At 48.6% G+C, this 25,221-nt stretch overlaps 1 protein-coding gene across 2 annotated transcripts; it reads left to right on the forward strand.

Moving 5' to 3' along the window:
- Positions 1 to 24,940, forward strand: glis2b (GLIS family zinc finger 2b). 2 transcript variants are annotated; one of them, XM_071908432.1, is made up of 7 exons: positions 1 to 828; positions 20,291 to 20,485; positions 20,653 to 20,783; positions 23,207 to 23,386; positions 23,497 to 23,630; positions 23,737 to 23,855; positions 24,175 to 24,940. In XM_071908432.1, exons 2-7 carry the CDS (start codon positions 20,308 to 20,310, stop codon positions 24,912 to 24,914), a joined length of 1,482 nt encoding a protein of 493 aa, XP_071764533.1. In that variant the 5' UTR covers positions 1 to 828; positions 20,291 to 20,307; the 3' UTR covers positions 24,915 to 24,940. The 2 variants fall into 2 exon arrangements, with proteins under 2 accessions (XP_071764533.1, XP_078140989.1); XM_078284863.1 differs by having other exon boundaries at positions 1 to 823.
- The last annotated feature ends 281 nt before the right edge of the window (positions 24,941 to 25,221 follow it).

Consider the following 25,221-nt stretch of genomic DNA (forward strand, 5'->3'; position numbering starts at 1 on the left):
CGTGGGGGAGACCACCGTAACACTCAGCGTCTCCTCGAGTGCTCAGAGGAACGAGAGAACAGACACAGGGATAACTTAAAAAAAAAAAAACCCAACCCAAAACAATACAAGAGAGAGACAACATCCCCACCACCTCGGCATCTGGAAAAAGCACCGGAGAAGAAGGAGACGACCCCCCGCCACCCCAGCACCACCCCGCCGTCAACCCGCCCTACCCACCACTTCGTGACATCCCTCTGGTCTGAACTGCCCTCCTACCCCCAAAGGAGGACGACCGACCACCCATAGGAAACCCCCCACTTGACCAGCGTTGCCATTAAGCGATGCACTTTGAATCCAAGAAGAAATCATCAATGCGTTTTTGATGCACAACACAACCAGTGGTCTTCATTTTTCTCAGCGGGAACAGTGAAGACTACGGATTTGGGTGTTTACACTTTTTTTTTGACGGGTTTCTGGTGGCATGATAACATATAAAATATATCATTCCGCGGCAACAGACAAGGCTGTCATCTCACAGATCATCCTTAATGTAGAATAGCTGCCACAAACGCCTACATTTTAGCTTATGTTTTCTTTTCCATGCTTAGAAATAATACTGACAATGGTCTGGGAACGGACCGCCTCTCCAGACACCTAGTAATATTTTCTCAAGACGTGTCAGCTCTGTGTTTCATTTTTATCGAAGTAAAGGCAACAAATTGACGAGGAGTCATTTGACACCGACGGCGTTTCAGCTAAAGGACTTGGCGTGCGAAGTTTGCGCCGGCAAAGGGGGGAACGAGTCGGAGATATCTCGGCCAAATCCACGGCATTTTCCCCTGTAAGGTAAGCCTTACCCTGGAACAACCCTCCCTTGCATCCCACTCCCTGCTATACTGTGTCTGTATTGTCATGCATGCCAAATGCGTCCACGTACTGTATATCCCTGTGCATTGCTGCAATGTAAAAAAAAAAATTAAAAAAAATGGTACGAGTTCAAGCCGGGCAGTGACCTATTTTCTGAGTCTCCAGCGGTGCGCCGTCATCCTGCAGCCTGGACTCCCCCAGACTGTCATATCCAAGACAGGCCGTGGCGGACGTGCCCCCACCGGCGTTTGTACAGTTTACGCAGACACCGTGTCAATACCCATTTCAACATGGGAGCGACCTTTCCGCGTGTCTGCATCCTAGCAAAACTAGCGCTCCCCCCTGCGAGACATTTTTTTTTAGAGCAGTATCAGAAATCCTGCCCTATATAGGGGCGTTCATCGCAGCCCAGCCAGCTGTTGTGCAAGATGCAGGCTTGCACCGAGCTCTCTGATGTTCTGTCACAACATCAGATAAAGAGTTCAACGTCTACAGCCCACTGACAGTGATTTATTCCCAGTGATTTAGTGGTAAATACATGAGACATGATCATCATAAGGCAAACAACCAATTCAAAGTTAGTTGAGGCCAAGCATATAGTGCAGGGGGCAACGATGAGCACAGGCAGGGGCCTAGATAAAGAGCTATTTTCCTCCAATTAAGCAATTCCACTGTCCCTAAGCCTAATTGTGTGCACATTGGGACCGGGTTTGGGATGGAGCCTCTCCCCATTGGCTGCCTCCCATGGGCCCATTGTCCCAGACGACGCCAGGGGAAAGAGCTGAGCCCTGCCAAGGCAGACCTAACAAGCCCTGTGCTAGAGTGGAATAAGGCCTGATCATTAAAAAGCATTAGGCCACAATACCAATCGAGGCACACTCAAGGGGCTGCAGTTGTATTTTGGAACCAAGTAGGCCGGCTGTATATTTTGAAGGTGTTGGGGGTACTGTATAAACAGTATAATGTGTGGGTGTATGAGAGGAACTTTGTGTGTCACACAGATAATGAGCATATGAGACCGGAGGAGGCCTGGCTATGGGCCCACTGGACCTCTCTCCAAGTATGTGGGGAAGAGGAACAGTGAGAGAGGCGGCACAGGCTTACTAACTACTCTGCAGAGGGAGGAGGACTTTGACTCTCCCTTCCCTCCCTCATCCAGGCCCCTGCTATTTAATCCATAACCCCGCTCTGAACTGTGAGCACCGCCGTGTTCCAGGTGTTCGTCACATCCACGGCCCGCCGCTTTGTTTATCCAATCAGCTGATGATCAGTTCACCCGCAGGTCAACCATAATATCCATCTGACAGAAAGATTGGGGCCAGGCGGAGAGGCATCTATCACCACCAGCACACTGGTTATTTAGGCAAGTCCTCTCTCACACAGTACTTAGCCGCTGCACTCCAAAGGCTGTCAGCTTCACCATAAGGCCAGATGTCCAGTGGGGTCCAGCTGTGCATCCCTGTGGTGGCATTCCACACTCACACATTCAGGACGTGTGTGTGTGTGTGTGTGTAGGCAGCCTGTTGTGCTGTACATATTCTCGTCCTTACTGCATGCTTGGCCAGATGTAGATTCTTGGACAGCTGCTGGGAGCAACAGTTTGCGCACAGCTTTGGTACATTCCTGGTTGGAGCTACAGGTTTGACACTAACCAGCTCCCCCATGACTGAGCAGGCTTCATCTGCTCCAGTAATTAGCATGCTAGTGGATATACCATGAAGGCTTTCCAGCGTGCCAGTCTCTGAAATAGAAATCAAAAGGGTTTCATTTGGGCTTGCAGGATGCCCCTTATGGGCGTGGGTGGCACCCCCCTAACCCTCCCCACAGCCTCCCCACAGCCCCACGCCCCGCGCCCCCAGCATTTTCCTGTGTCTTGAGATCCTGCCCTGCACCGCAACTGTGTGACATCATACCCCTGAGGTCCCCAAGCCATGTGAGGGAAAGGCAGCTGCTTTATGGTGGAAAAGGTGGACCCTAATGGCATATTCCTGCGTCAGAGAGCAACCACGAGGCATGTGGTAGAGGGATGGTGGGAACCCACAGTGCGCTGGTACTTAACGTCTTGGACCCGGCCAATACAGGCCCACCACATCTGAAATCAAGAGAGGTGTGTTCGATTGATTCTTAATTAAGACACAGCGGAGTATGATACCGCAAAGAATCCTAAAGTCCCATCTGAAACCTAAGGCAAGGCGACCCAGTTCTGCTGTTCTTCACACAGTGTTGTCAGCCGGTCATGGTACCAATGAAATATCTTTGCCACCGGGGAAAAAAAACTTTTAGGAGGAATAGCATTGCTGCCATTAAGTGGATGGAGTGTAGTGTAGGCACAGGCTACAGCGGGAGAGTGTGAGTGTTTTGAATTAATATCGCAGTGGGGTTCCATAGCTGCCGGGGATTACGGTCAAACTGAAAGGCAACTCAGCAGCGGGGGGGGGGATTACAGTGGTCAGTGAATGGGGCGGCACGCAGTGGAGACAAGGCACCTCATATGCACTAGCATTTATCTTCACAAGGATAAGAGCCACTTAATTGTAGTCATAGATTCAGATTTCTCTGGTTACACTTACAGACGAGCGCTTCATAGCAATTGATGTTAATCCGGTGAACTGTTCTGTGATCCACTGGGCTGCTACCGCCGATGAAATATGACCGCTATTATGGTATGCCATTTCTCTGACACGCTGAATGGAGTTGCACATCCCGGCTCTTGACCTTTGTTTGGGCTGGATACTGTTGTAAATGCCAGCGGAGATATGTCTTCCCAGATGCAGCCATATGTCTCCTCAGTGGGGAAGGGGTAGAATGTGGTGTCCATGGTGAGATTTTGATAAGGTCTTTAAAATCCTGTTAAAAAGGATCTTTATTTGTGTGTCTGTCACAGGTGGTGTGTGCGTCAACAATTTACCTTTCATCAGCTATATTAAACCTGTGCTGCAATACCAACAGACCTTTATCATTCAGGTTCCCAAACCACCTGTTAGTGCTAATTCCAGCTACTGCTCTGTAATTTCTCTGGAGATGTCTGTTAATTCTTTGTCACTGTGCATCCTTCTGGAAGTGAGCTGATGTGTTGAATGGTGATGATGGCTGTACAAGTGAAGATCATAAGGCTGGCCCGGCACCATATGTAAACTAGTTTCTGTGTCCCCTCACTGGCTCTGTATCATCCAGAAGACGAGCCTCCTCAGTGGGCAAAATCTCAGTGGAAAAAGAGCTTATTCAATAGTTAAACCCAACTAACAGTTAAGCTTGAATTTTAAAAAAAAGTAAACGATACTCTCAGCTCTGCATGATGATATCATTACAGTCCAGACTCTTACATTTTTTCCACCAAATATCTCACTAATAATTGCCATGTGTGGAGCAGTGGAGGTGACACATTCGTAGTTTGGAGTGCTGCAGTGTGATGTGTCTGTGTGGGGTGATGGCCAGACTCCTGGACCCATACATTTAGGAGAGACAGAGCGGATACAGAGCCCAGAGAAGCCTGACTCACACTGACATCGCAGCTGAAGGAGACCAGTGCATTCCGCCTTGCTCTCTGGCTGGCTGGGCTCACGGACCATGCATTTTTCTCCAGTTAAACTGTAACCACTAATCACCTCACGGCCTCACCGTTTCCTCCTGGAACAGACCATTCCTCGGCCCCCGGGGTGGGTTAAAATGCCCCCTCAGGGGTATATGGTCTACCCCTGTTCAAATCACCTGTGTGGGACATCCCAGACGAGAGCAGGACTCTCACTCTTTGGGTGAGGATCTGCCATGGTGGAGTGAAGGGGTCAGTTCCTGTGCTGCGAGTCTGCAGGCCCGCATTTCCAAAATAAACACAGACAACTCAGTGCCTCACTCCTGCTACCCCACCCTACCTCTTCTCTCTCCCTCACCCTTTCTCTTTCTCTTTAATGCTCCTTCTGCGCTCCTTGCTCAATGTTTCTAGCGTGAGAGAATTTCAGCAGGCAGAACCCTTCAGACAATACACAGACCATGTCTGGGGCAGGGCACACTCGATGAGGAAAAGTTAAAGAAAGAATACAGGAGCGAAGCCAAAACATGAAAGAAAAACAGCAATGTAAAGGAGTTGTCAGAATAGGGGTGGAGGGGATAGAGGAGAGCTTGTTTTCACAAAGTCCATTTTAGGTTACTTTCTACCATACTTAATATTTAACTCCCAGATGATAGTAAACGTGGACCTTGCTGGAGCCTTTAAGATATCTGGGAGCTCTGTTCAGGGAGCTGTGAGTTGTACAGTAATATGCTCACAGGGCTGCAGTTAAAGTGGAGACACAGCTGGTTTGTATTATTATTTACTTGCTTGGCCAACACCCTGGATTCTCTAGTATACCCACAATAGCGCTGCAGCAGTTCAATATGACTGAGGTATGTATGTGTGTGTTTGCTTGTTTGAAGAGAAAGACAGGGAGGAGACGGACAAGGGGGGGTCTGCTTGTAAGTAAGGGTGAGGAATAACATGCAGGGTGGAGAGAAAGGGAGAGGGAATGATGTGGGGGGGTTTTTTTTCGAGAAGGGGTTGAGGGAGAGAGGGGTGAGGCATTTCTGAGACTCAAATGAGGCTCTCAAGTCTGGGCCTGGGCCTGGCTCTCTGTCTGGGCATATCCAGTCCTGTCAGCTAGCTTCCAGACTTTGCCCCTTCACCCCTCCCTCCCTCCCTCCCTCCCTCCCTCCATCCATCCATCCCCAACTCCCTGGGACTCCATCTCCTTGCTTTTAACTCCGCTTCTGTTCCCTCTCTCCCTCCCTCCCTTGCATTTTCCTCTCCCACTTTCCATGAGCCCCTAGCTTCATAACCAGCGCTTACATTATATAAGACGTTCTCCATCTTATACATGCAGAGAGAGAGAGAGAGAGAGAGAGCAAAAGAGAGAGAGAGAAGGAGAGAGACGGAGAGAGAGAGAAAAGTTTGGCCTGTAACTGTTTACCTTCTCTGTGGTGTTGTGGAGATGTTGCCAGCACTAATTTAATTCATATGTACCGTAGCTGTTTTCTTCTTATGAGGGAGCCTTATGTAATTTGGAAACGTCTTATACCTTTGAGGTTACATTTTATGAAATAAAGTCTTATTATGACCTTAGATGCCTTCGCGAAATAGTGTTCAGCCTCTCAGGTTTTATTTGGCATCTACAAGTTGTGATAATTGACTTAGAGCGGCCATCTTGAATATTGACCAGGCACTATCTTAACGCAGCCCGTCTCTCTGTTACTGGGTCTGATTGCTTCTTAGTGTCCTTGTTGCTTGTTTGCTCGGGTCTCAATAAATGCTCCTGTCAGTCAGAGCGAGCTTGGCTATTCCTTAATTGATTCTAAATGTCAGTATTGATTCGGGGCAGGCGAGTGTGTAAGGGCACGAGTATTGCTCTGACCTTCAACACTAATTGAGATCCTCTCCTAGGTTCATTCTTTCCAAGGCTGTCAATAAATGATTCTATTCATCCATGGCACATTTATTAGACCTTGCCGTTCAGTGTGTTTTGCCAAATATAAGAAGAATCTGTCTCCAGAGCTGTTTTTTTCTGACGCTTGTTTCCAACAGATCGCACAAATCGGACATGCCAGCAAATTTAAATCAAGAGTTTAGTGCTACTCCATTTTACGGCATTATGCTCATCTCTATCTCTCGCCATCTCTCTCTGTCTCCCTCCATCTGTCCTTCTGCATCTGTCTCTCTTCTCTGCCTTCCTCTCTCTGTTTCTCTCTCTTGGATGGAGGCAGCAAAAGATGAAAGCTTTAGGGTGGAGCCTGTCACTCAGCTGAGCTAAAACGCAGAAATGCAGAGAGAAAAGGAGAGGGGGAGTGATAAAGGGAGAGAAAGAGAAGAGAGAAAAGACTGTCATGTTGACCTTGTCTTACTGCCAGCCTTGGTGGGAGGGGAGGGAGGGGGGGTCTTACTCAGAGAAAACAGGCGCCCCATGTGAGGAGAGAGAACACAGGGCTGCAGTGAAGTTGGCACAGCCACACAAGGGAAAGACAGCATAAGCTTTGTGTGCACACGTGTGTGTGTGTGTGTGTGTGTGTGTGTGTGTCACTGGTGAGGGAGGCAGAGGGGTTTAAATGGAGGTACAGTAGGCAGCATGGGGTGACGCGCCCATATTTAAAGATGCAGGACCTCCTTGATCCCCCTGCTGCTGTGCTTGGTTCTGTGGCCCCGCCAACACCACACCCCACCCCCCAACACACACACACACACACACATCACGTCACTTTGTCAACTAATTGCTCTCTGCTGTTTTGTGTTTCTCCCTCTTCCTGTTTTCTTCCCGTTTCAATATGCTTTGGTTTTGGGAGCTGAGCCCCTGCCCTGTTCCTCCCCCTCCGTACATAAACACACACATGCACACATATAGACTTGCATGACAAACACACTCTAACAGAGACACTCCCTGGCCAGAGCTCCTGCTGCACATCTGGCTCAGTGTGGCCCCCCTTCTTGGCTGTGTGTAGCGCAGCATGGCCGCTGCACAGGTGTCACCCAGCCCTCCCCAGGGACGGGGCGCGGCCGACCAGGAATTCTGGGGAAACGTTACGCCACCCCTGACGTGTCCGATAGGCCTCAGCAGCGCCACACAGACAGAGCAACCCCCCACCCCTTGCCCCCCCAAACTCCCGGAGGCCGTGTTGCATAAAGCTGTTGTTCGGATCGTATTACCCAGGCTATTGAATAAGAAGGCTTGCTTCCCAGGGAGTTCACTATGCGCCTTTGGCTTATTGAGTTGCAAGCAAATGAAAGTGGCTGGGGTCAGTGTGTAAAGGCGAAGGGGTTTGTTTCTCATGCGTGTGGTGCCATAATATCCCCGTCCAGGAAATGACTGCGAGACAGGCCGCACCCCTCCCAAAGCTGGAGCGGTACCACAGCACTCTGAACTGGTCTGAACTCCACAAGACACAGCCAGCCTAGCTGTGCACTAGCGTGTGTGTCTGTGTGTGTGTGCGTGTCTGTGTGTGTCTGTGTACTTTATGGCTGTGCATGTATAGGGTCTGCATATATCCAGTGTGTTTATGTGTGCACATATGCATGTGTGGAGTACTTGCGTGTATGATATATTGTATAATAAAATAAATCAATAGAACATCTAACATGCCTTTTTCCCCAGAACACTGTTAAGCTACTGTGTGCTTATTATGCAACCCCCCATGCAATCCCCCCCATCCCCCACCCCCTCACTCGCCCCTCATCTTGTCACTGGGAGGCTAGACCACATCGCCCCGGCAACTGGTGCTGAAATATAGCCCGGGTTTGCTGCTTATCGTACCACAGTTTCCATACGCTAGTCACCCCTATTAATCCTGCCCTCAGCTTGCTGTTAACTGCGTGGGAGAGAGTGAGGGAAAGATGGAGAGAGAGAGAGAGAGAGAGAGTGAGTTCTGGACCTCCTCCCATTCCCTCCTACCCAGTGGCTTAGAGCTGGCGCTGGGTTTTCACCAGTGAGGGAACATAACAGACACATATCCTGTGGAGTTCAACCGCAGCTGCCTTGTGCACCCAGTGATGTCTTGAAAGGAACTCTAAGCTTTGCAGCTCATTCAGTGATATACTTCGGTACGCCCTCGAGCTGCGGGGTGCACACCTGTGTGATACGTTTTGGGCCTGAACCATTTCACTAGAGGCTTAAACACTCACCTGGGTTTTAGGACACTGGCCACCCATGGCCTTTTGTTTCTGCGTGTGTGTGTGTGTGTGTGTGCTTGCTCAACCTGGTATTTTAAAGGTCTAGGCAGGTGCCAGTCCTTTGCATTCCTAACCTGACCCTGTGCTCATTTCTGCTGCCTTGCCTTAAGGGGAGGTCTGCCTCTGCAAAGCCAACAAGGCAGGGGTGAGTGTGCGTATTTGTGTGTGTGTGTGTGTGTGTGTGTGTGTGTGTGTGTATGCACCCGTGCATAATCATCTCAAGGGATCCTTTTAAATGACACCATTAAAAGCGCTAAAATTTCACTTTCCATCTCTGTTTATTGGGTTGGGTAAAAATGACTCTTTTGTATGTATGCAGCCCCACAGTAAAAAGAGCTCAGCGTACCTCTGCACATCCATTATATTACACACAATACTCACACCCTTCATCTGCACTGCCCCAGGAAGGAAATATGGAAGAAAGGGAGTTCCTTTGTTAAAGTATGGACCCCCAGAGAGAATGTTAACATGCCAGATCTGACATAGTTCTGCCTTGACAAATACTTAATAGTATTTTTCTGCTGCCAGCCCAGCCGTTGTAATAATGCTGGAGTGAGTCAGGCGGGTTGACAGCGTTAGAGTGGGAGTAGCATGGGACTGTCACTTCCAAAAAACCACCACCAGCATCCAGCAACCCCATCAAACCAGACACAGCTGGTTAGTGGGCCGATGAGGTTGTTGATGTTGCAGCAATTCTGAAGACTTCTGCTGTTTGATCCAGCAGAATATGATCCATTCAAGTTAAGTTCCCCCAGTGGCCTCAAAGAGAACGTAGAATAGAGTCAGAATAAGTGCATCCAGTCCCCCCCCCCCCATCCCAGCCACAATACAAAAAAATTATAAAATAAAAAACATGTTTACTCCAAGTGGAAAAAAAATGGGTTGTGAATATTATGCACAGGCTGTAAAACGGAGCCGTTAACTTTTATCGCGGGACTTTTTTTTTTCTCTATCACCCACCACCAGCTCTGACAGCCTCAGCCTTTTTTTTCCCTCCCTCCCTGGCTCTGTTTCTCCTTTTCTTTCTCTCCCCACCTCCCTTCTTTCCTCTCCTGTTGCTTTCCTACTGAGCGTGGTGCGACGACGCCCCTGCTTGGCTGGCGAGCCGACTCCAGACCCTGTGATTGCGCGCAGGAGTCGGAGAATTGCATCACTGCCTGTGGGGAGAGGAGGCCACAGGAATGGACTGAGAGAAAGAGGGGGTGGTGGGTGGTGGTGGGGGGGGGGGGGGGGGGGGGGGGGGGGGGGGGGCGGCAGAGAGAGAGGAGCGAGAGGGGTGAATGAAGGGCAGGAAGAGGGAGGGATGACAGACGATGGGGATATTGCCTGAGGGAGAGTAGAAGTGGAGAAGAGTGGAGGAGATCTCGCAAGTTCTTGGTGATATGGGAGCAAGGCAGAGCGAAGATGAGAGAGGGGGAGTGAGGGTTGGAGCGAGGGAAGGGAGTGCATTTAGTAGACTGCAGGAGGTAGAGAGGCTCTGCAGAGTAAGTGGGAGGTCAAAGTGGGCCAGGGTGGATGTCTATCATACTGTATCTCCTGAGTGCGCAGACAAACACACACACTTCTCGTCTCGTCTCGTCTCTTCTCTTCTCTTCTCGTCTCATCTCTTCTCTTCTCTTCTCACGGACGGTGGCCTGCCTCCCGCTGTGTTCATTGGTTCCCGCCGCGCTTTGCCGCGATGCGAGACGGCCGTGTTGTGAAATGCCCCACGTTATTGTGAGATTACTCACCGCTCTTCAAAGCCTGCAGTACCGTTGTGTGAAGTGCCTTAAGCATTAGTGTTGAGTAGGCTTACCGCTTATACACACTGAGTCACCGTCTCTGGGGGGGATTATATCTGTTTACCACTGAGTGCTGTACTGATAGAGATACTACGGTATAGGTTAAAACGGTTTTGGTTCATAAAAAGCCTTCGTAGAATATTGAGAATGGCCTATCTGACGGTCCCTTTTCAATGGGAGTGGGTGGGAGAAAAACATACCAGAGACTCAAAACACATGTTCGTGCACGTGTATGCCTGCAAAAACATACTGTACATGTCATATAGCAGCTACTAGGGAGTCTAATAATGTGACTGTGGCTTGGGGGAAGTTTCCTAAGCCTTATGCCAATGTGCTGCTACTCTCTTGCCCTCTCTCCTCCTGTACCTCCCCCCTTCTCTTTCCCTTTGTTTTGTCAAAATAGATTGAATGATTGCTCTTATGCCAAACATGATAATTACTAATGATATTTACACCCCGAGGCATGCTCTGTCCTCTTCTACTGAATGGCAACATGAAAAACAAATCTCAAGAGCAAAGCTCACAACATATTAGACTTTGTGTATTTACTTTATCATAGGGCATTTTCAATGTTAGAAGTTATTTCCAGTTTAGATTAAGTCAAATTCTTCTTCCCAAAATGCAGGTATTATTATAGTGATTTGATACTGCTTTGTTCCCTTTAGAGCCCACTATCCATCCCTCCACCCATTCATCCATCCCTCCATCTATCCATCTATCCATCTACCCATCCCTCCATTCATAGCTCCATCCCTCTATCCATCCCTCCATCCATCCATCCATCCATCCCTCCATTCATGGCTCCATCTATCCTTCCATCTATCCATATATCCATCCATCCCTCCATTCATCACTCTATCCCTCCATCTATCCATCCATCCATCCCTCTATTCATCGCTATATCATCCCTCCATCTATCATCTATCCATCCACCCATCCATCCCTCCATTCATCCCTCCACCTATCCATCCATCCATCCATCCATGCCTCAATTCATTGCTCCATCTATCCCTCCATTCATCGCTCCATCCACCGCTCCATCTATCCATCCATCCGTTCCTCCATTCATTGCTCCATCCCTCCATCATTCCACATCAGCCCACTACCCCCCCTTCCTAGTCAAGTTAGGTCAGTGTGTCGTGTGATAATCCAGGCTTTCGCTGGCCATAAGGCTTACTGACACAATGTGAAATCTCAGTCAGATGCTGTTTATAGATCATTGGTGGCTTAATCTCACTATATGGCAAGCCGAGTCAAATTGCTGTTCTGCTGTCAGGTCTGTCTGGATGCTATCATAGTCTGGGAGGCTTTTTTCTCATACATTAAAGTAGAAACATTGACCATGTCTCTCCCTAATTTATCATGGCCTGCCATTAGTATAACATCTCTGAGCAAAATCTACAACAACACTATCAGTAGTGTTTTTTTTCTCTCCACTTAGATAGGTATAAAGTGTGTGTGTGTGTTTTTTTAATTTGTCTCTATATGTATTTATGTATGCATCACTATATGTTTGTAACACCGCAGTAAATTCCAGACAATTATGTTGCATGGCATTACATTTTTTTCTTCTGATTATAATTCATGCTGCCTTAGTATGCTGTAACTGTAGCATGGTAGGCTGTTTATCTCCCTGTGTGACTTAAGTAGAATATTTAGATTTTTTTTAGCTTACTGAATCCCATATGTGTGCACAGACATTTAACAACCAATGTTGTAGTCCAAAAAGTCACACATAAACGTTATAGACTCTGCGCCTAAAAAGTAGTTTTTCCAATTTGGTATTATTGATAACAAGAGTAAATAAAAAAACGCATGAATGAACACAGTGGTGGCTTTGGTCCCTGGGTCTGCTACTGTCAGACTGTTCGAGGTATTCATATCAATGTATGCATCTTAAAAAAAAAAGGTTAATGTTCAACCAAAGGGAAATATCACTTTAAGCGCATGCTCTTCCTGTCTCATATAGCACTCCCCTTTAACGACAAACCGCAAGTGAGACCCGCCCTCCTCATTCTCTCCCTCCCTCCCTCCCTCCCTCCTACCACCTTCCCTCCCTCCCTGCCCTCTGCCTGGAATTCCTCAGTGTCTGAACGCTCTGGCTGGGGGCCATCGGTAGCTCACTGAGAGGCTTCCTGTTGCACCCTCCCTCCTTCGCTCCCTCTATCCCTCCCTTTCTCTTTCCTTCCCTCCCTCTCTCCCTTCTCCCCTGCTTCTTGTGTTGTCTCAGATCCCTCCCTCCCTCCCTCCCTCCCTGTATCTGTATCTCTCGATTCTGCGCGCTCTCACTCTCGCATTCTCTCGTTTATTGCTTCACGCTTCCTCTTGCTGTCTTTTTAAAAGCTTCTCTGCAGAACAGGTGTCCATCTTATGCTTATCGCTCCCCATGTTGAAACGTGTGCGTGCGTCTGTCTGTCTCATTACTCCAACAACTCTCTTTTTCTCAACACCCCTACTTCCATCTTCCCCAGTGGCACTGTGCATGCTGCTATTACATAATCCTGCATACGTCCCTGGGTGCATTTTTGTGACGGGGTCATGGGGACGGGGAGAGGTATAGATTGACAGTGAGTCAGTAAAACCCCCTGAGAAAGGAAAGAGGTGTCGCCCCGGGTCGGAAAGGACAAGGTTAAATCGACTTGAAGGAGGTAGGTGAGAGAAGAAAGATAAGAGAGGAGGAGAAAAACAACATGAAAGAAGGAAGCAGAGCGCTGAGAATGAGAGGAAAACAAGGGAGAGAGGGAGAAAGAGGGAACGAGAGGCCCAGAGGAGGAGGAGGAGGAGGAGTGGAAACTGAGGTTTCCTGTCTGAGGAGGCGGCTGGCTGAGGAGGACGGAGGCAGGAAAAAATCTCTCAGCTCTGTGTGTGTGTGTGTGTGTGTGTGTGTGTTGAGTGATACACTAGCGGGAGGGAGGGGGGGTACAGTGGGGCTGTGGTTAGGGTGTGTATGTATCAGGGGAGGTGGGGTCACTCACGGCTGTTACCTCAAGAAACGTCAGCAATGAAAGGAGTGAGGAGAGAAGCCAAGGAGAGAACTATTGTTCTGCCTGTTTTTCCCATGGCTCCCAAATCAATTGATACGTTAACATACACACTAATGATCTGATCCTAACCTGATTCAGGCAATACATCATCTATAGCCAATGTCATGCAGACAGCTTACTCTGATTATCTTATCAGAGTAAAGACGATAAAGTGTGGATCTCACTGGGTCGCATTCTTCTCTGAGTAAACTAACCTGACTTTGATATAAATCCATGTAAATCTGGGTTCTAAAGAAAAATAGAAGCAGAAATTGCTTCACTTGGAACCATGTAAATGCTTTGCTCAAACTATCACTTTAATCTGATTATTCACATTAGCCGGAGTATTGTGTGCATGTAAAACCTGCTCAGTGCATTCCTAGTTGGTTTATTCCTCTCTGGGCTAAATTTCAGATGTAGAATCCAAATGTCGCGGGTTCAGAGTTCACACCACACCCATACTACACCCATTCACCTTTGGCCCTGTCTCCCCCACCTGGTGGATGGAAAAAGCAGCAGGTCGAGACACGACCCCCACTGACCCACAGCCTCAGGCGGGACCATTCACACTATGGCCGTTATCATTATCACACTGTGGCCATTATTGACCATAACTAAAGCTAGTTTCACTCAGTGCCATCGCAGATAGCCGCTGCTGATGATTGACAGTTTGGGGCTGACTAGAACGGCAGGCTCGTGTGTTTATGTTTTACAGTTCAGGAGGATTAGGATTTCAGAAGACCTCCCTCCTGTCTGTATGGTGAGGTAAAATCCCACCAATCAATACTATGGGCTGTTAGAGGCTATCGCTCCCACAGAGTCTTTTTTCCCTCCTTCCCTCTTTCTCTCTCTCTTTCTCCATCTCTCTCTCTCTCTCTCTCTCTCTCTCTCTCTCTCTCTCTGTGTATGTGTGTGTGTGAGAGCAAAGAGCCCCAGGGAGTGATGGCTTACCTCCTACAGACCACCTCCCAGGGTCACAGCAGGAGGCAGATTAAGTTACAGCCAACCTCAGAGGGGGTCACACACACACACACACACACACACACACACACACACACACTTTCTCTATCTTTCTGAAACCCTCGCAGAAAACACAATATGATTTATAATCTGTAACATAATCATCTTATGCCTCGTAGTTTTGATATTCTCGCATCGCTTTTCGTCGGCTCTCATTTCTGCACCATCAGACTAAGCCGACATATGATCCTCAGTACAGATCTCATTTGATCAGATTAGGCTAAAGATCAGTCGGTCAGAGCGGGGTCAAGGGTCAATACTGATCCGTGTGAGCCTAGCCTGGAAGCATGGAGGTGTTGAAACACATAGCCTCCCTTTGACCAGAGCTCCCCCCCCCCCACCCAACAACCAACTCCCACCTCTCTGATACCCCTCACCCCCCACCCGTGTTCACCCCTAACCCGCAACCCACCTCCACACCCACACCTCATCAAAGGGAAGTGGGGCGATTCTGAGGCTTCCTAATGGAATGGGTGGAGTGCAACGTCGGACTCGGGTGGGAACGGGTTATGCAGGGTTGGGGTGGGGGTGGGTGGGGTGCTAAAGAGGACACACACAAACCTCTCTTTCAGGACTCTTCTTCCTCCTCCACTTCCTCCTCCCTTCATCCTCACCCCGCGTATCCTCACTGCGGCCCCCTCGCTCATCCCTCCTCTCCCTCTCTCTCTCTCTCGTTCAGCTGCTGTAGGCTGTGTTTACTCTGGTGGGGAGAGGAGGAGGAGGGGAGGGAAGGAGGGATGAGAGAGGGAGAGAGAGAGAGAGAAAAAGAGAGAGAGAGCCCGGAGAAGGGACAATGCTGCCTTTCAAAGTGGCTGTCGACCCCACGGCTGAGCGAGGAAGTCTGCATGGGGGCCAGCCAACACCCCTTCCCCAAACTTCACAGTCACCCGCCACTGAGCTTTGTGCGCGCGCGCACACACACACACACACACACACACACAGAGCACACACACACACATGTTCAGGCACGTTCATGCACACACAGACATAACCATGCTCTCTCTTTCTCTTTCTTTCTCTCTCTCTTTTTTCTCCTTTACTCTTTGTATCTCTTCCTCTCAGTCTCTCTCTTTCTCTCTCTTTCTCTCTCTCTCTCTCTCTCTCTCTCTCTCTCTCTCTCTCTCTCTCTCTCTCTCTCTCACATTTCCCACAAACCCCTCTCAGTGATGGTGGTTGTTGGAGGATGTAGATGAGATCCCGTTGCTCCAGTCCAAGATCCACACACCGTGAGTCACTTCCCAGCCAGCCTCCTCTCCTAAGCATTATCAAGAGGCAAGTCTGAGCTAAATCCACCGGTGGAGACTGATTCACTGGGAGCTGCACTCCTACTCCACTGGGAACACATTAGTGCGGTATGGACTGCCTGGGGTGAACTGGGTATTGTAGATATTTTACGACCTGCTGAGTTGTTGGGAAGTCCAACAGAGGTTGAGTAACCGAACTGGGAATTCCAAACTTTTGAGTTTCGTACAGTCTGTGTCTAGAGGGATATTTACACAAGTCTGCTGCACTGCCAAAAGTGTCCATCTTAAGTCATTTTGTCCAGTATTGAGTCTTAAAATCTGTCTATGAGGTGAGATAATCTCACTTGCTTCCAGTGCAGTTTTGCCTTGGCGGAGGCAGATCAGTGAGGCAGATCAGTAGTATCAAGATAATGTCACTTCATCGAAGAAAATGCTGGAAACAGATTGATTTCCATTGGAAGCGAGTGAAATGATCCCACCTGTGGCAGATTTATGTAATTTGTTTTAAGAAAAATAAGATTTTGAGATTCAATACTAAACGACTTGCTAAGATTTTGCAGTGTACTACGATTTTGTTTACTATGTTTACAGTGTACTGCTAATTCTTTAGGCTTACAATATACAACAGGCTGAATGATACCAACAATGCTCATTATATAGGGGGAAAGGACAGAATCTCATGAGGCTGGCTGTTGTTTGATAGAGTGGGGATGGGATAGCAGTGTAGGCCTATTTAGTAAATTGGAAGAAATGAGTTATAGAGGCTATTGTGGAGGTATAGTAATGGTTTGCACGTGGATCAGCAGCTTTGGCGAGAGAGAAGGTCTTTTGTGCGTTGAGACCCCCGGAGCGTCTCTATGCCTGTAATGCAGACTCAGTAGTATGGCATTTAGCCAGGGAGAGATCTGGGATCATACTTTTAGAGGACCTGGATCCGAACTGATATGGATTCATATTCCACAGTTACATGGATTCAGAGGTACAGCAGTTTGTTTCGCATGAGGTTGTACAGCATGGATTATACTGCTGATGGGAGGCCAGTTTGCTATTTGTCCCCCCACTGGATAAGAGTAGGATTTGGAGAAAGGTTAAGCTGATTCCTGGTCTGTGCCTCGGGGTAAGGGGTTTACCCGTTTAAAGTGGATGACAGACGATTTTCTGGTACTTTAGCCAAACAATAAAGCCAAAACCGCTTGGCAGCCTGTGTGATAGGAGTTACAGTAAGTTATGGTCGGACCCACCCAGTCCAGATGCATGGGAGAGAGAGAGAGAGAGAGAGAAAGAGAGAGAGTGAGAGAGAGAAAGAGAGATGGGGTATTAACAGCAGCTCACTCTAAATGAGGATCATATCCTCTCAGACAGATCCTAACATGTTTATTTTCACAGCTAATGGGAATGTTTGCCCACATTACTAACCCTCTACGCTCAAAATGGTCGATACACCAACCTTTGTTCTTCCTGTACCATTATGCGTTGGACCTGGGCTTCATCCAATGGAAATGGTCCATTCAGTAGGTGTAGAGTTAAAATCTACTGTACTGATGAGGTTGCAATTAGAGTTAATTTGTCTTTAATTAGCTGTCTGCACGGGTGAGACGTGGGGGTTGGGAAATCAGTAAGGACATCAGCGTGTATAAACATACATGGATAGATAAATTTAGCAAGATCTAGGCCACTGGAGGACTCTGGTTGAGTAAAACACACAGATTTGAATAAGACCCCAAAGGAATGTTTAATTTATGAGGGCGTTCCTATCTCAGATTACAGCACCACAAGTAATGTATAGACGGCCAGTGTTAGACAGGATCAGTGTGAAGGACCCAAACACACCAAAGAGCCAGTGAGAGCACAGGTGGGCGTGTCTGTGCAGAAGTTACCTGTCAAAATTATTTTAATGTATCTCTTCTAACAGCTGCCTCAGACCTTCAGGTGAACAGCAAAATGTCTGACAGCAGGCAGCAGAATAAAATGCGTTCTTAACATACCTCATTATAGGGAGCATTTAATTGGATCAGGGCATAACTAGGACAATTTTCAGGGTGGATGTCCTGGGTTCAAGCCCTACACTACCAGTCAAAGGTTTGGACACATGATTGAATGTACTATGTTTTTCATTCTCTTAAAGCCATTTTGATCTAAAGGCTTATGCTTAAATGCTCGAAATGTGTTTTTTAGACAAATATAAATAGTGAAGTTGATGCCTATGTATGAATCTCTTCCCAAAGCCTTTGCCTTTCCATCAAGGCAAAGAGTGGCTACTTTAAAGAATCTGAAATATAAGATAGCTTTGATTTGTTTAACACTTTTTTGGTCACTGCATAATTCCATTTGTGTTATTTCATAGATGTCTTTACTATTATTCTAAAATGTGTAAAATAGTAAAAAATAAAGAAGAATGTGTGTGTCCAAACTTTTGACTGGTAGTGTATGTCGACATGCATCCACCCTGCTGAAGCAAGGACCCCTGAACCCCTGAGGAATCCCTGAATGTTGTGATTCTGGATTGATCCCAGCGGGGGGATTGGCATGATGGGGACGCTATAACTAAAGGTCAAAATTTCAAACTTTGAAAGGCCATAACTGCTGCACCACCAGTCTGATTTAGATGAAACTTGGAGGAATGATGCATCATGTTTACTTGTTGGAATTGGCTTTTCCAATTCTGTCACTTTACTGTGTAAAAACTCCCTGGTCCTAGAATGCAGCGTCCTGCTGTGGTTCCTACCTCTGACATTTCAGTATCAAGCCATTCTAACCTGCCTATCAAGATGGACTTTTGGGTCATGTGCTTGTCTGTGTGGTCTGTAATCAGATAAAAGCCAAGGGTTATATCTCCAAGGATCTGTGACTGTATGTACACACGTGTGTGTGTATATATTGGCACAGTCAGATCTCAATGATAATACAATAATACTGCTCTGTGTGCATGCATGTATGTTCGTCTGCCTTGAGGCGCCTGTTTGTATCTCTGTACGTGTCTGTGTGTGTATCATCATCCTCTTATCTATGGCTTATTGAGTCTATACCCTCCTTCCCCCAGCTGTATATGTATATATATATATATATATATATATATATATACAGTATGTGTGTGTGTGGGTTGGTGGCCTTCCCTCGGTTGGTTGGTGAACTTGGTGACCTCTCTCCTCCGTGCCTCCCAGACACAAGGGCTTCTCATGTGGCCCCTGGCCAGTCGCTCTCAAAGCCCACCATTCACTACCACCGTGGCTTCCATGAGCGTGTGTGTGTGCGTGTGTGTCGGTCCATGTGTGTGTTTTGGAGAGAGAGAGAGTGAGGGAGGAAGGGGAGGGAGAATTTGTTGAAATTACAGTTGGATTAATTGCTCGTGTGTGTATATGTGAGTGTGTGTGTGTGTGTGTGTGTGTGTGTATATGTGAGTGTGTGTGTGTGTGTGTGTATAGTGTGTGAATACATGCACACTGAGAGAGCTTCTACATGAACTAGGGCTCTGTGGCGGAAATATAGGACACTCTGCAACTATGTGTGTAGAGGGAAAACGCTTTGAGGCGCCGCGTGTGCCTGTGTGCGTGCGTGTGTGTGTGTGTGTTTGTGTGTGTGCGTGTGTGTGTGTCCCCAGTGAACCGGGTAAGAGGGAGCAGTGAACCCAACACGCTGTGTAGAAAGGAGAGCTTGGCGATAAATCAGCAGTACTGTACAAGCACCGCCTGTGTGTACGAAGCAGTAAATGCTGGGCGGGGAATTATTATGATTATTAACCTGTAATAATTGCTTCTAATGCCTCATACATGTTTTTAGCAAAACTAAAATGACTTTTAATTATGGCTCAGACTAAATGCTTTAGCTCATGCACCATCTATTTGGCTGATTTGGTTTGTCTAGGTGTTAGGCTGTTAAGGTATTTGGCTAATGCCATTGTTGAATTCTTTGCACGGTACAACAAGGGGATGTTGGCAGCACCGGGTCAGTCTGGTGGCTTAGGACAACTACAAGTGGAACTCAAATTGACAGTTTTTATTTTTCCAGGGCTGGATGTCCACGGCCCTCAGGCTGGGTCCAGGGGTCAGCGCGTTTAGAGGAGGGAGGAGGTGGACGGAGTAGGTGAAGCCAGCCTGGAAGGGAGGTGGGGGGGTGGGGTGGGGGGCGGCGGTGTGTGCCAGTGGGTCTCCAGGGTCCGTGGGGTCTGAAGGTGCAGGCTCTCGGGGGCTGGGGGGATGAGGGGTGGGGAGATGGGATGCTGGGGGCCAAGGGCCAGCGGCTGGCCAGGGGGCGGGGTAAGGGGTGGGGGGGGGTCGTTGGTCAGGGTGACCATCTGGATTGGATTGTAGACATTCCTCAGGAAGAGTGTGTGAGCAAAGGTCAGGATGGGGAAAAGGGGAGGGGGTCTCTCAGACTGTGAGTGTGTGTGTGTTTTTCTTTGGCTTACTCAGTGTTTCAGTTTATGATTATGGTCAGTTTACCATTGTTGCAGGTTGAAGAAAATGGAGTATGTGTTTACCTAATGGGCCTGTGGAATGTGGGATACTCATTCAACATTGACGTGGGAAATATTGCAGGTGTGTGAATCTAGGAAATGCCCCGTCTTTGTGAAATCTCTCTCACCGTTTCCGTTGCATCAACTCATTGTATGTGTGGTACAGTGAAAACCAAGGCATCCTATATTGTTCCCATTGCCTCACCCTGTCCCTCTGTGACTGGATGCGTGTGCAGGTGGGCGGTCGGTGGTCATGCTGTCCCTGGACGAGCCGCTGGACCTGAAGCTCCCTCGGCGGGCCAACGGGCGGGACAGAGGGGCGCGCTCGCCCCCCCTCTCCCCGCTGCACGCCAAGCGCGCCCGCCAGCTCCGCATGGCGGACGATGGCACCGCAGTCATAGAGCCCGCCTCGCCAGCCTCTCCGCACACAGGTAGGTCACAGAGAGAGAGAGAGAGAGAGAGAGAGAGAAAGATTGTATTTACTGCTGCAAGATGTCACTCCCAGATTCTACCCCTATCAGATCCCCCAGGTGAGAGGTCACCTGACCAGGTGTGTGTGTGTGTGTGTGTGTGTGTGTGTGTGTGTGTGTTATTGTAGGTGTGCAGGTGGTCCCTCAGGATCGGACCGAGACCCCCACCCCCCCAGCGGTGGACCTGAGCATGTCTCCCTCCTACCGCCACACCCCCAGCTCTCCAGAAATGACCAACGGCAACCACATCCCCTCAGGGGTGAGTGTGACGGTGCGCTCACACACACACACACACACACACACACACACACACACACATGTGCAACAACACAGATGTTTGACCATACCTTTTCCCACTCACATTTTCCTCACCAGTATCCCTCTTCTTTCTGCCCCCCCCCCCCCTCTCTCTCTCTCTCTCTCTCTCTCTCTCTCTCTCTCTCTCATTCGTCTTCAAGTCATTTAAAGAGTAAACCCTGTCCCTCAGTCCACACTTTGTCTGTCTACAGCAGAGAGTGACTCAGCCTGTTGGGGTCAGCACATTGGGAACATTGGTTCGTGTCACACTCTCCGTAAGGGAATCAGGCTGTGCAAGGGGGTGAGAGGGGTGGGGGGTGTTGTGGGGGGGGGGGGGGGGCAGCCCTTATCAAACACCTCTTGTGTCCCCAACAAGTGCCTCTCTCTGTGCAACTTGTACTCAGTGGCCCCACAGGCATGACGTGAGCGTGTGTGTGTGTGTGTGTGTGTGTGTGTGTGTATAATCGGATTTACGACAAGGTACAGCCATGCAGACCTCACGCCGCCTAATTCAATTCCCTCCCAATTGAATTGAGACACGCTGGCTGGGACCATTCAGCTGCTCAGCCTCCCTCTGAGTCCCACACACACACACACACACCCCTCACTCACACACATACCCCTCACACACACACACACACACTCCTCGCCCCCCCATGGACACAGCAAGGACACACACACACACACTCTCTCTCCCTCTCACACTCTTTCTCTCACACACATACACCCTCACACACAAGACACAAATATAAGCACTTACTTAAAAAATAGCGTCCTTACACACTCACACATACAGCTACACGTAAACACACACACACTCTCCCCCTACGGCGTCTCACAAAGCGGCCCACACACAGAGGCACAGGCGAATTGGTCTCATTTTATGAAATTTGTCACATACACATTTCTGGCATAGCTGGAGACGGTGAGACAGCCACAGGATTGTGATCCATTTGCACCCTTTCCCTCCTCTATTTCTCTCTTTCTCTATGCTCCCTCACTCTCACAAGACAGCTTTGTCCCATCAGTCTCCCTTATTCCAAATTCCACTCTTCACCAAGACCCCACTCTGTTTTCTCCCTTAGCTAAGTAACCCTGTGTGTGTGTGTGTGTGTGTGTGTGTGTGTGCGTGTGCATCTGAGACTTTGGTTCCTGTTGATATCCTAACTCACTGGTGCTGTGCCCTCTTGCCATCTCTGGTTAACACTAATCTGCCTCCGTTTGGCACAATTTGTGTGTATGTGTGTGTCCGTAGGTGGCTGGATGTATGTGTGTGTGTGTGTGTGTATGTGTGTGTGTGTGTGTGAGCCAGAGCATTAGCTCTTTGAGCCCCAGCCGAGGTTCAGTGAATCTACAGCTATCAAGCCGGGCTTAGAGATGTGGGGAGGCTCTGTAGGGCACAGCAGGTGGACTGGAACAGAAATAGTACAGTGGATTTTTTGAAGAAAAGGATGAAGCACAGAATAGTCCTCTACTCCACTGACAAAAATAGAGGCTGTTGTCGCTGCATAATCAAGACATTTCTCAATGAGATCATTAGTGCGTATGTTTCTCCGTCTCTCCCGGTCTTCACACCACTCGCTGTAAGAGGAAGGGCCGTACGCATCACTCCAGGACTCCAGTCATCCAGCTTGTGGTCTATTCTCAATTCTGCCATCTGGAAAGCGCTATCGCAGCATCAGAACTCGTACCGGCCGCTTCAGAGACAGCTTTTACCCTCAGGCGGTCAGGATCATGAACAGTGGTCATGCAGTCTGACGCACACACATGCAGAAGGACTGTCCTGTACTGTCGTGTGTTGTTTCTATTGTCCTTTTAATGCCCTTTGACGTCCTTGTACACTACCAGTCAAAGGTTTGGACACAGGCGGTTTTCTTTATTTTTACTATTTTTCACATTTTAGAATAATAGTCAAGACATCAAAACTAGGAAATAACACAAATGGAATCATGCAGTGACCCAAAAAATGTTAAACAAATCAAAATGATCTTATATTTTAGATTCTTTAAAGTAGCCACTCTTTGCCTTGATGGAAAGGCAAAGGCTTTGGAAAGAAATGTATAAATAGGCATCAACTTCACTATTTATACTTGTCTAAAAAACTAATTTCAAGCATTTAAGCATAAGCCTTTAGATCAAAATGGCTTTAAGATAATGAAAAACATAGTGCATTCAATCAGGTGTGTCCAAACGTTTGACTGGTAGTGTATATGCACGATTTTTAAACAGAGAGAGACTAGGCAACATGCTTTTCATTACACTGAAATGTACAAACTGTATTTTTTTAATGCACATGACAATAAAGCTTAACCTGTGCATTCTTGCTTATGTGTGTGTAACAGACAGGTAATCCCCTTGCTCTTTTTGCTCGTTTTTTCCCCTCAGAACTCTCACATCCGCTACATAGAAGGCGGAGCCTCCTCACAGGCCTTTCAGTTCTTTGTGCCGATTGGAGCCGGGGCGGGACTTCACCTGCCATCCTCCATGTTCATTGGCCAGACCAGTGATAAGCGGGCCTCTCCTGACCTCTCAGCGGATGAACAGCTGGCCTGTCGCTGGAAGAAGGTGAGGAAGTGATGCCAGGAAAGGAAACAGGTTTTATTATCCTGTTGTAGATCAAAAGAACTATATCACGGAATGGAATATTAACCATCTTGTCTCTGTCTTTCCTCCAGTGCCATTTGCTCTTTGACTCCCTTCAAGACCTGGTGGACCACGTCAATGACTTCCATGTCAAGCCTGAAAAGGATTCTGGGTACTGCTGCCACTGGGAGGGCTGCGCGCGCAAAGGGAGGGGCTTCAATGCCAGGTGAAAAGTTTATACACTGAGGAGATTTGGAAAGTGTGCGCATAAGGGCAGAGTGCGTGAGGTAGAGCTGTTACAATGAACTTTATTGTGTTGTGTGTGGCTGCAGGTACAAGATGCTCATCCACATCCGCACTCACACTAACGAGAAGCCCCACCGCTGTCCCACCTGCAACAAGAGCTTCTCACGCCTGGAGAACCTCAAGATACACAACCGCTCACACACAGGTCAGTGGTGGTGCTGCTCCCAGTGAGCCACTCGATATGAACACATGAGAAATGTCCCAGATGCATGCACTCATTTGTCGCGGCTGTCTAATCGAACTTCTAATTACAATTAGAGTGATTTTCATGTTTTTACTCGAAATGAAGGCTTACACAGCTCATATAAAAGTTAAACCTTCATGGGGTTTGGGTGTCATGACCCTGGGATATATGAAACCTATTTGAAACTCATTGTATATTTTCAAAAATGCATGTGTGTTTTATAATCCAAGTGTTTTTCGTATGCTGAATGGGCAATCTGAATCATCTCTCCTTACTGCAGGTGAAAAGCCCTACATTTGTCCCTATGAGGGCTGCAACAAGCGCTACTCCAACTCCAGCGACCGCTTCAAGCACACACGCACACACTATGTGGACAAGCCCTACTACTGCAAGATGGTGGGCTGCCTGAAGCGCTACACAGACCCCAGCTCCCTCCGCAAGCACATCAAGGCCCACGGCCACTTTGTGGCCCAGGAGCACGGCTCTCCAGGTGGAGTGGGCTCCCTGCTGAAGGGGGGTCAAGTTGGAGGGCTAGTTGGTGGAGGGATGAAGGAGTCGGAGCTGTCCTATGTGAGCGGAGCCCACATTATCATCCCAGGGGCGGCAGCTGCCCTCCTGGGAGGCCACGCTCTGCAGGGCCTGGGCGGCTCCCTGCCCTTGTCCCCCCTCAGTCCTCGGCCCCTGGACCTCAGCACACTGGGTTGCCCCAGCTCCCCTCCAGCCAGCCTGGGAGGCGCCTCCATCCTTTCCTTCAACGGCTCCCCGCTGGGCCTGGCCAAGTCCCCTCTGCTCTCCCCGGCCTTCCCCTCCTCGGCCCTGGGCCTGCCCATGGTGCCCGTGCTGGGGGCTGAACGCAGGGTCCAGGGCCGACAGGCCAGGGGGAAGAACCGGGGGGAGGAGCCAGAGGATGAGGTGCCTGGGGGGGTCCTGAACCTCTCCACAGGAGGGTCTCATGATCCCCTGTCCTGGGTGGTCATCCCCCCAGGCACCGTGGTGCTCAAGCCAGCTGTGGTCAACTGACACACACACACACACACACACACACACACACACATACATTCCAGAGGAGCTCAGGGGGTTGGGGTGGGAGGGTGAACGCCATTGTAGGGGTACAGGGGTCAAAGGTGAGAGAGATTGGCTCGCACAATCAAATCCAGGCCATGCATTTCTGAGAGGGGCTGGAAAAAGAGAAAACGATAAAGAAACTGATCAAGCCCTCAGTCAGCTAAACAATAGATAACTCTACACAACACAAGCCTCTTTCTTTGGTTGGGAACATGGGGACCGAGAACTCCTTTCAGGACATGTATGGCTAGGTGTTTCTATC

Source organism: Centroberyx gerrardi, chromosome 7, assembly GCF_048128805.1.
Source record: "Centroberyx gerrardi isolate f3 chromosome 7, fCenGer3.hap1.cur.20231027, whole genome shotgun sequence".
NCBI lineage: Eukaryota > Metazoa > Chordata > Actinopteri > Beryciformes > Berycidae > Centroberyx > Centroberyx gerrardi.

Excerpts from the sequence above, each read along its gene's own strand:
- glis2b (XM_071908432.1), top strand. The coding sequence starts at position 20,308 with ATGCTGTCCCTGGACGAGCCGCTGGACCTGAAGCTCCCTCGGCGGGCC. Across the intron at positions 23,387-23,496 it reads TGGCCTGTCGCTGGAAGAAG|TGCCATTTGCTCTTTGACTC; the intron begins GTGAGGAAGTGA and ends TCTTTCCTCCAG. Across the intron at positions 23,856-24,174 it reads ACACAACCGCTCACACACAG|GTGAAAAGCCCTACATTTGT; the intron begins GTCAGTGGTGGT and ends TCCTTACTGCAG.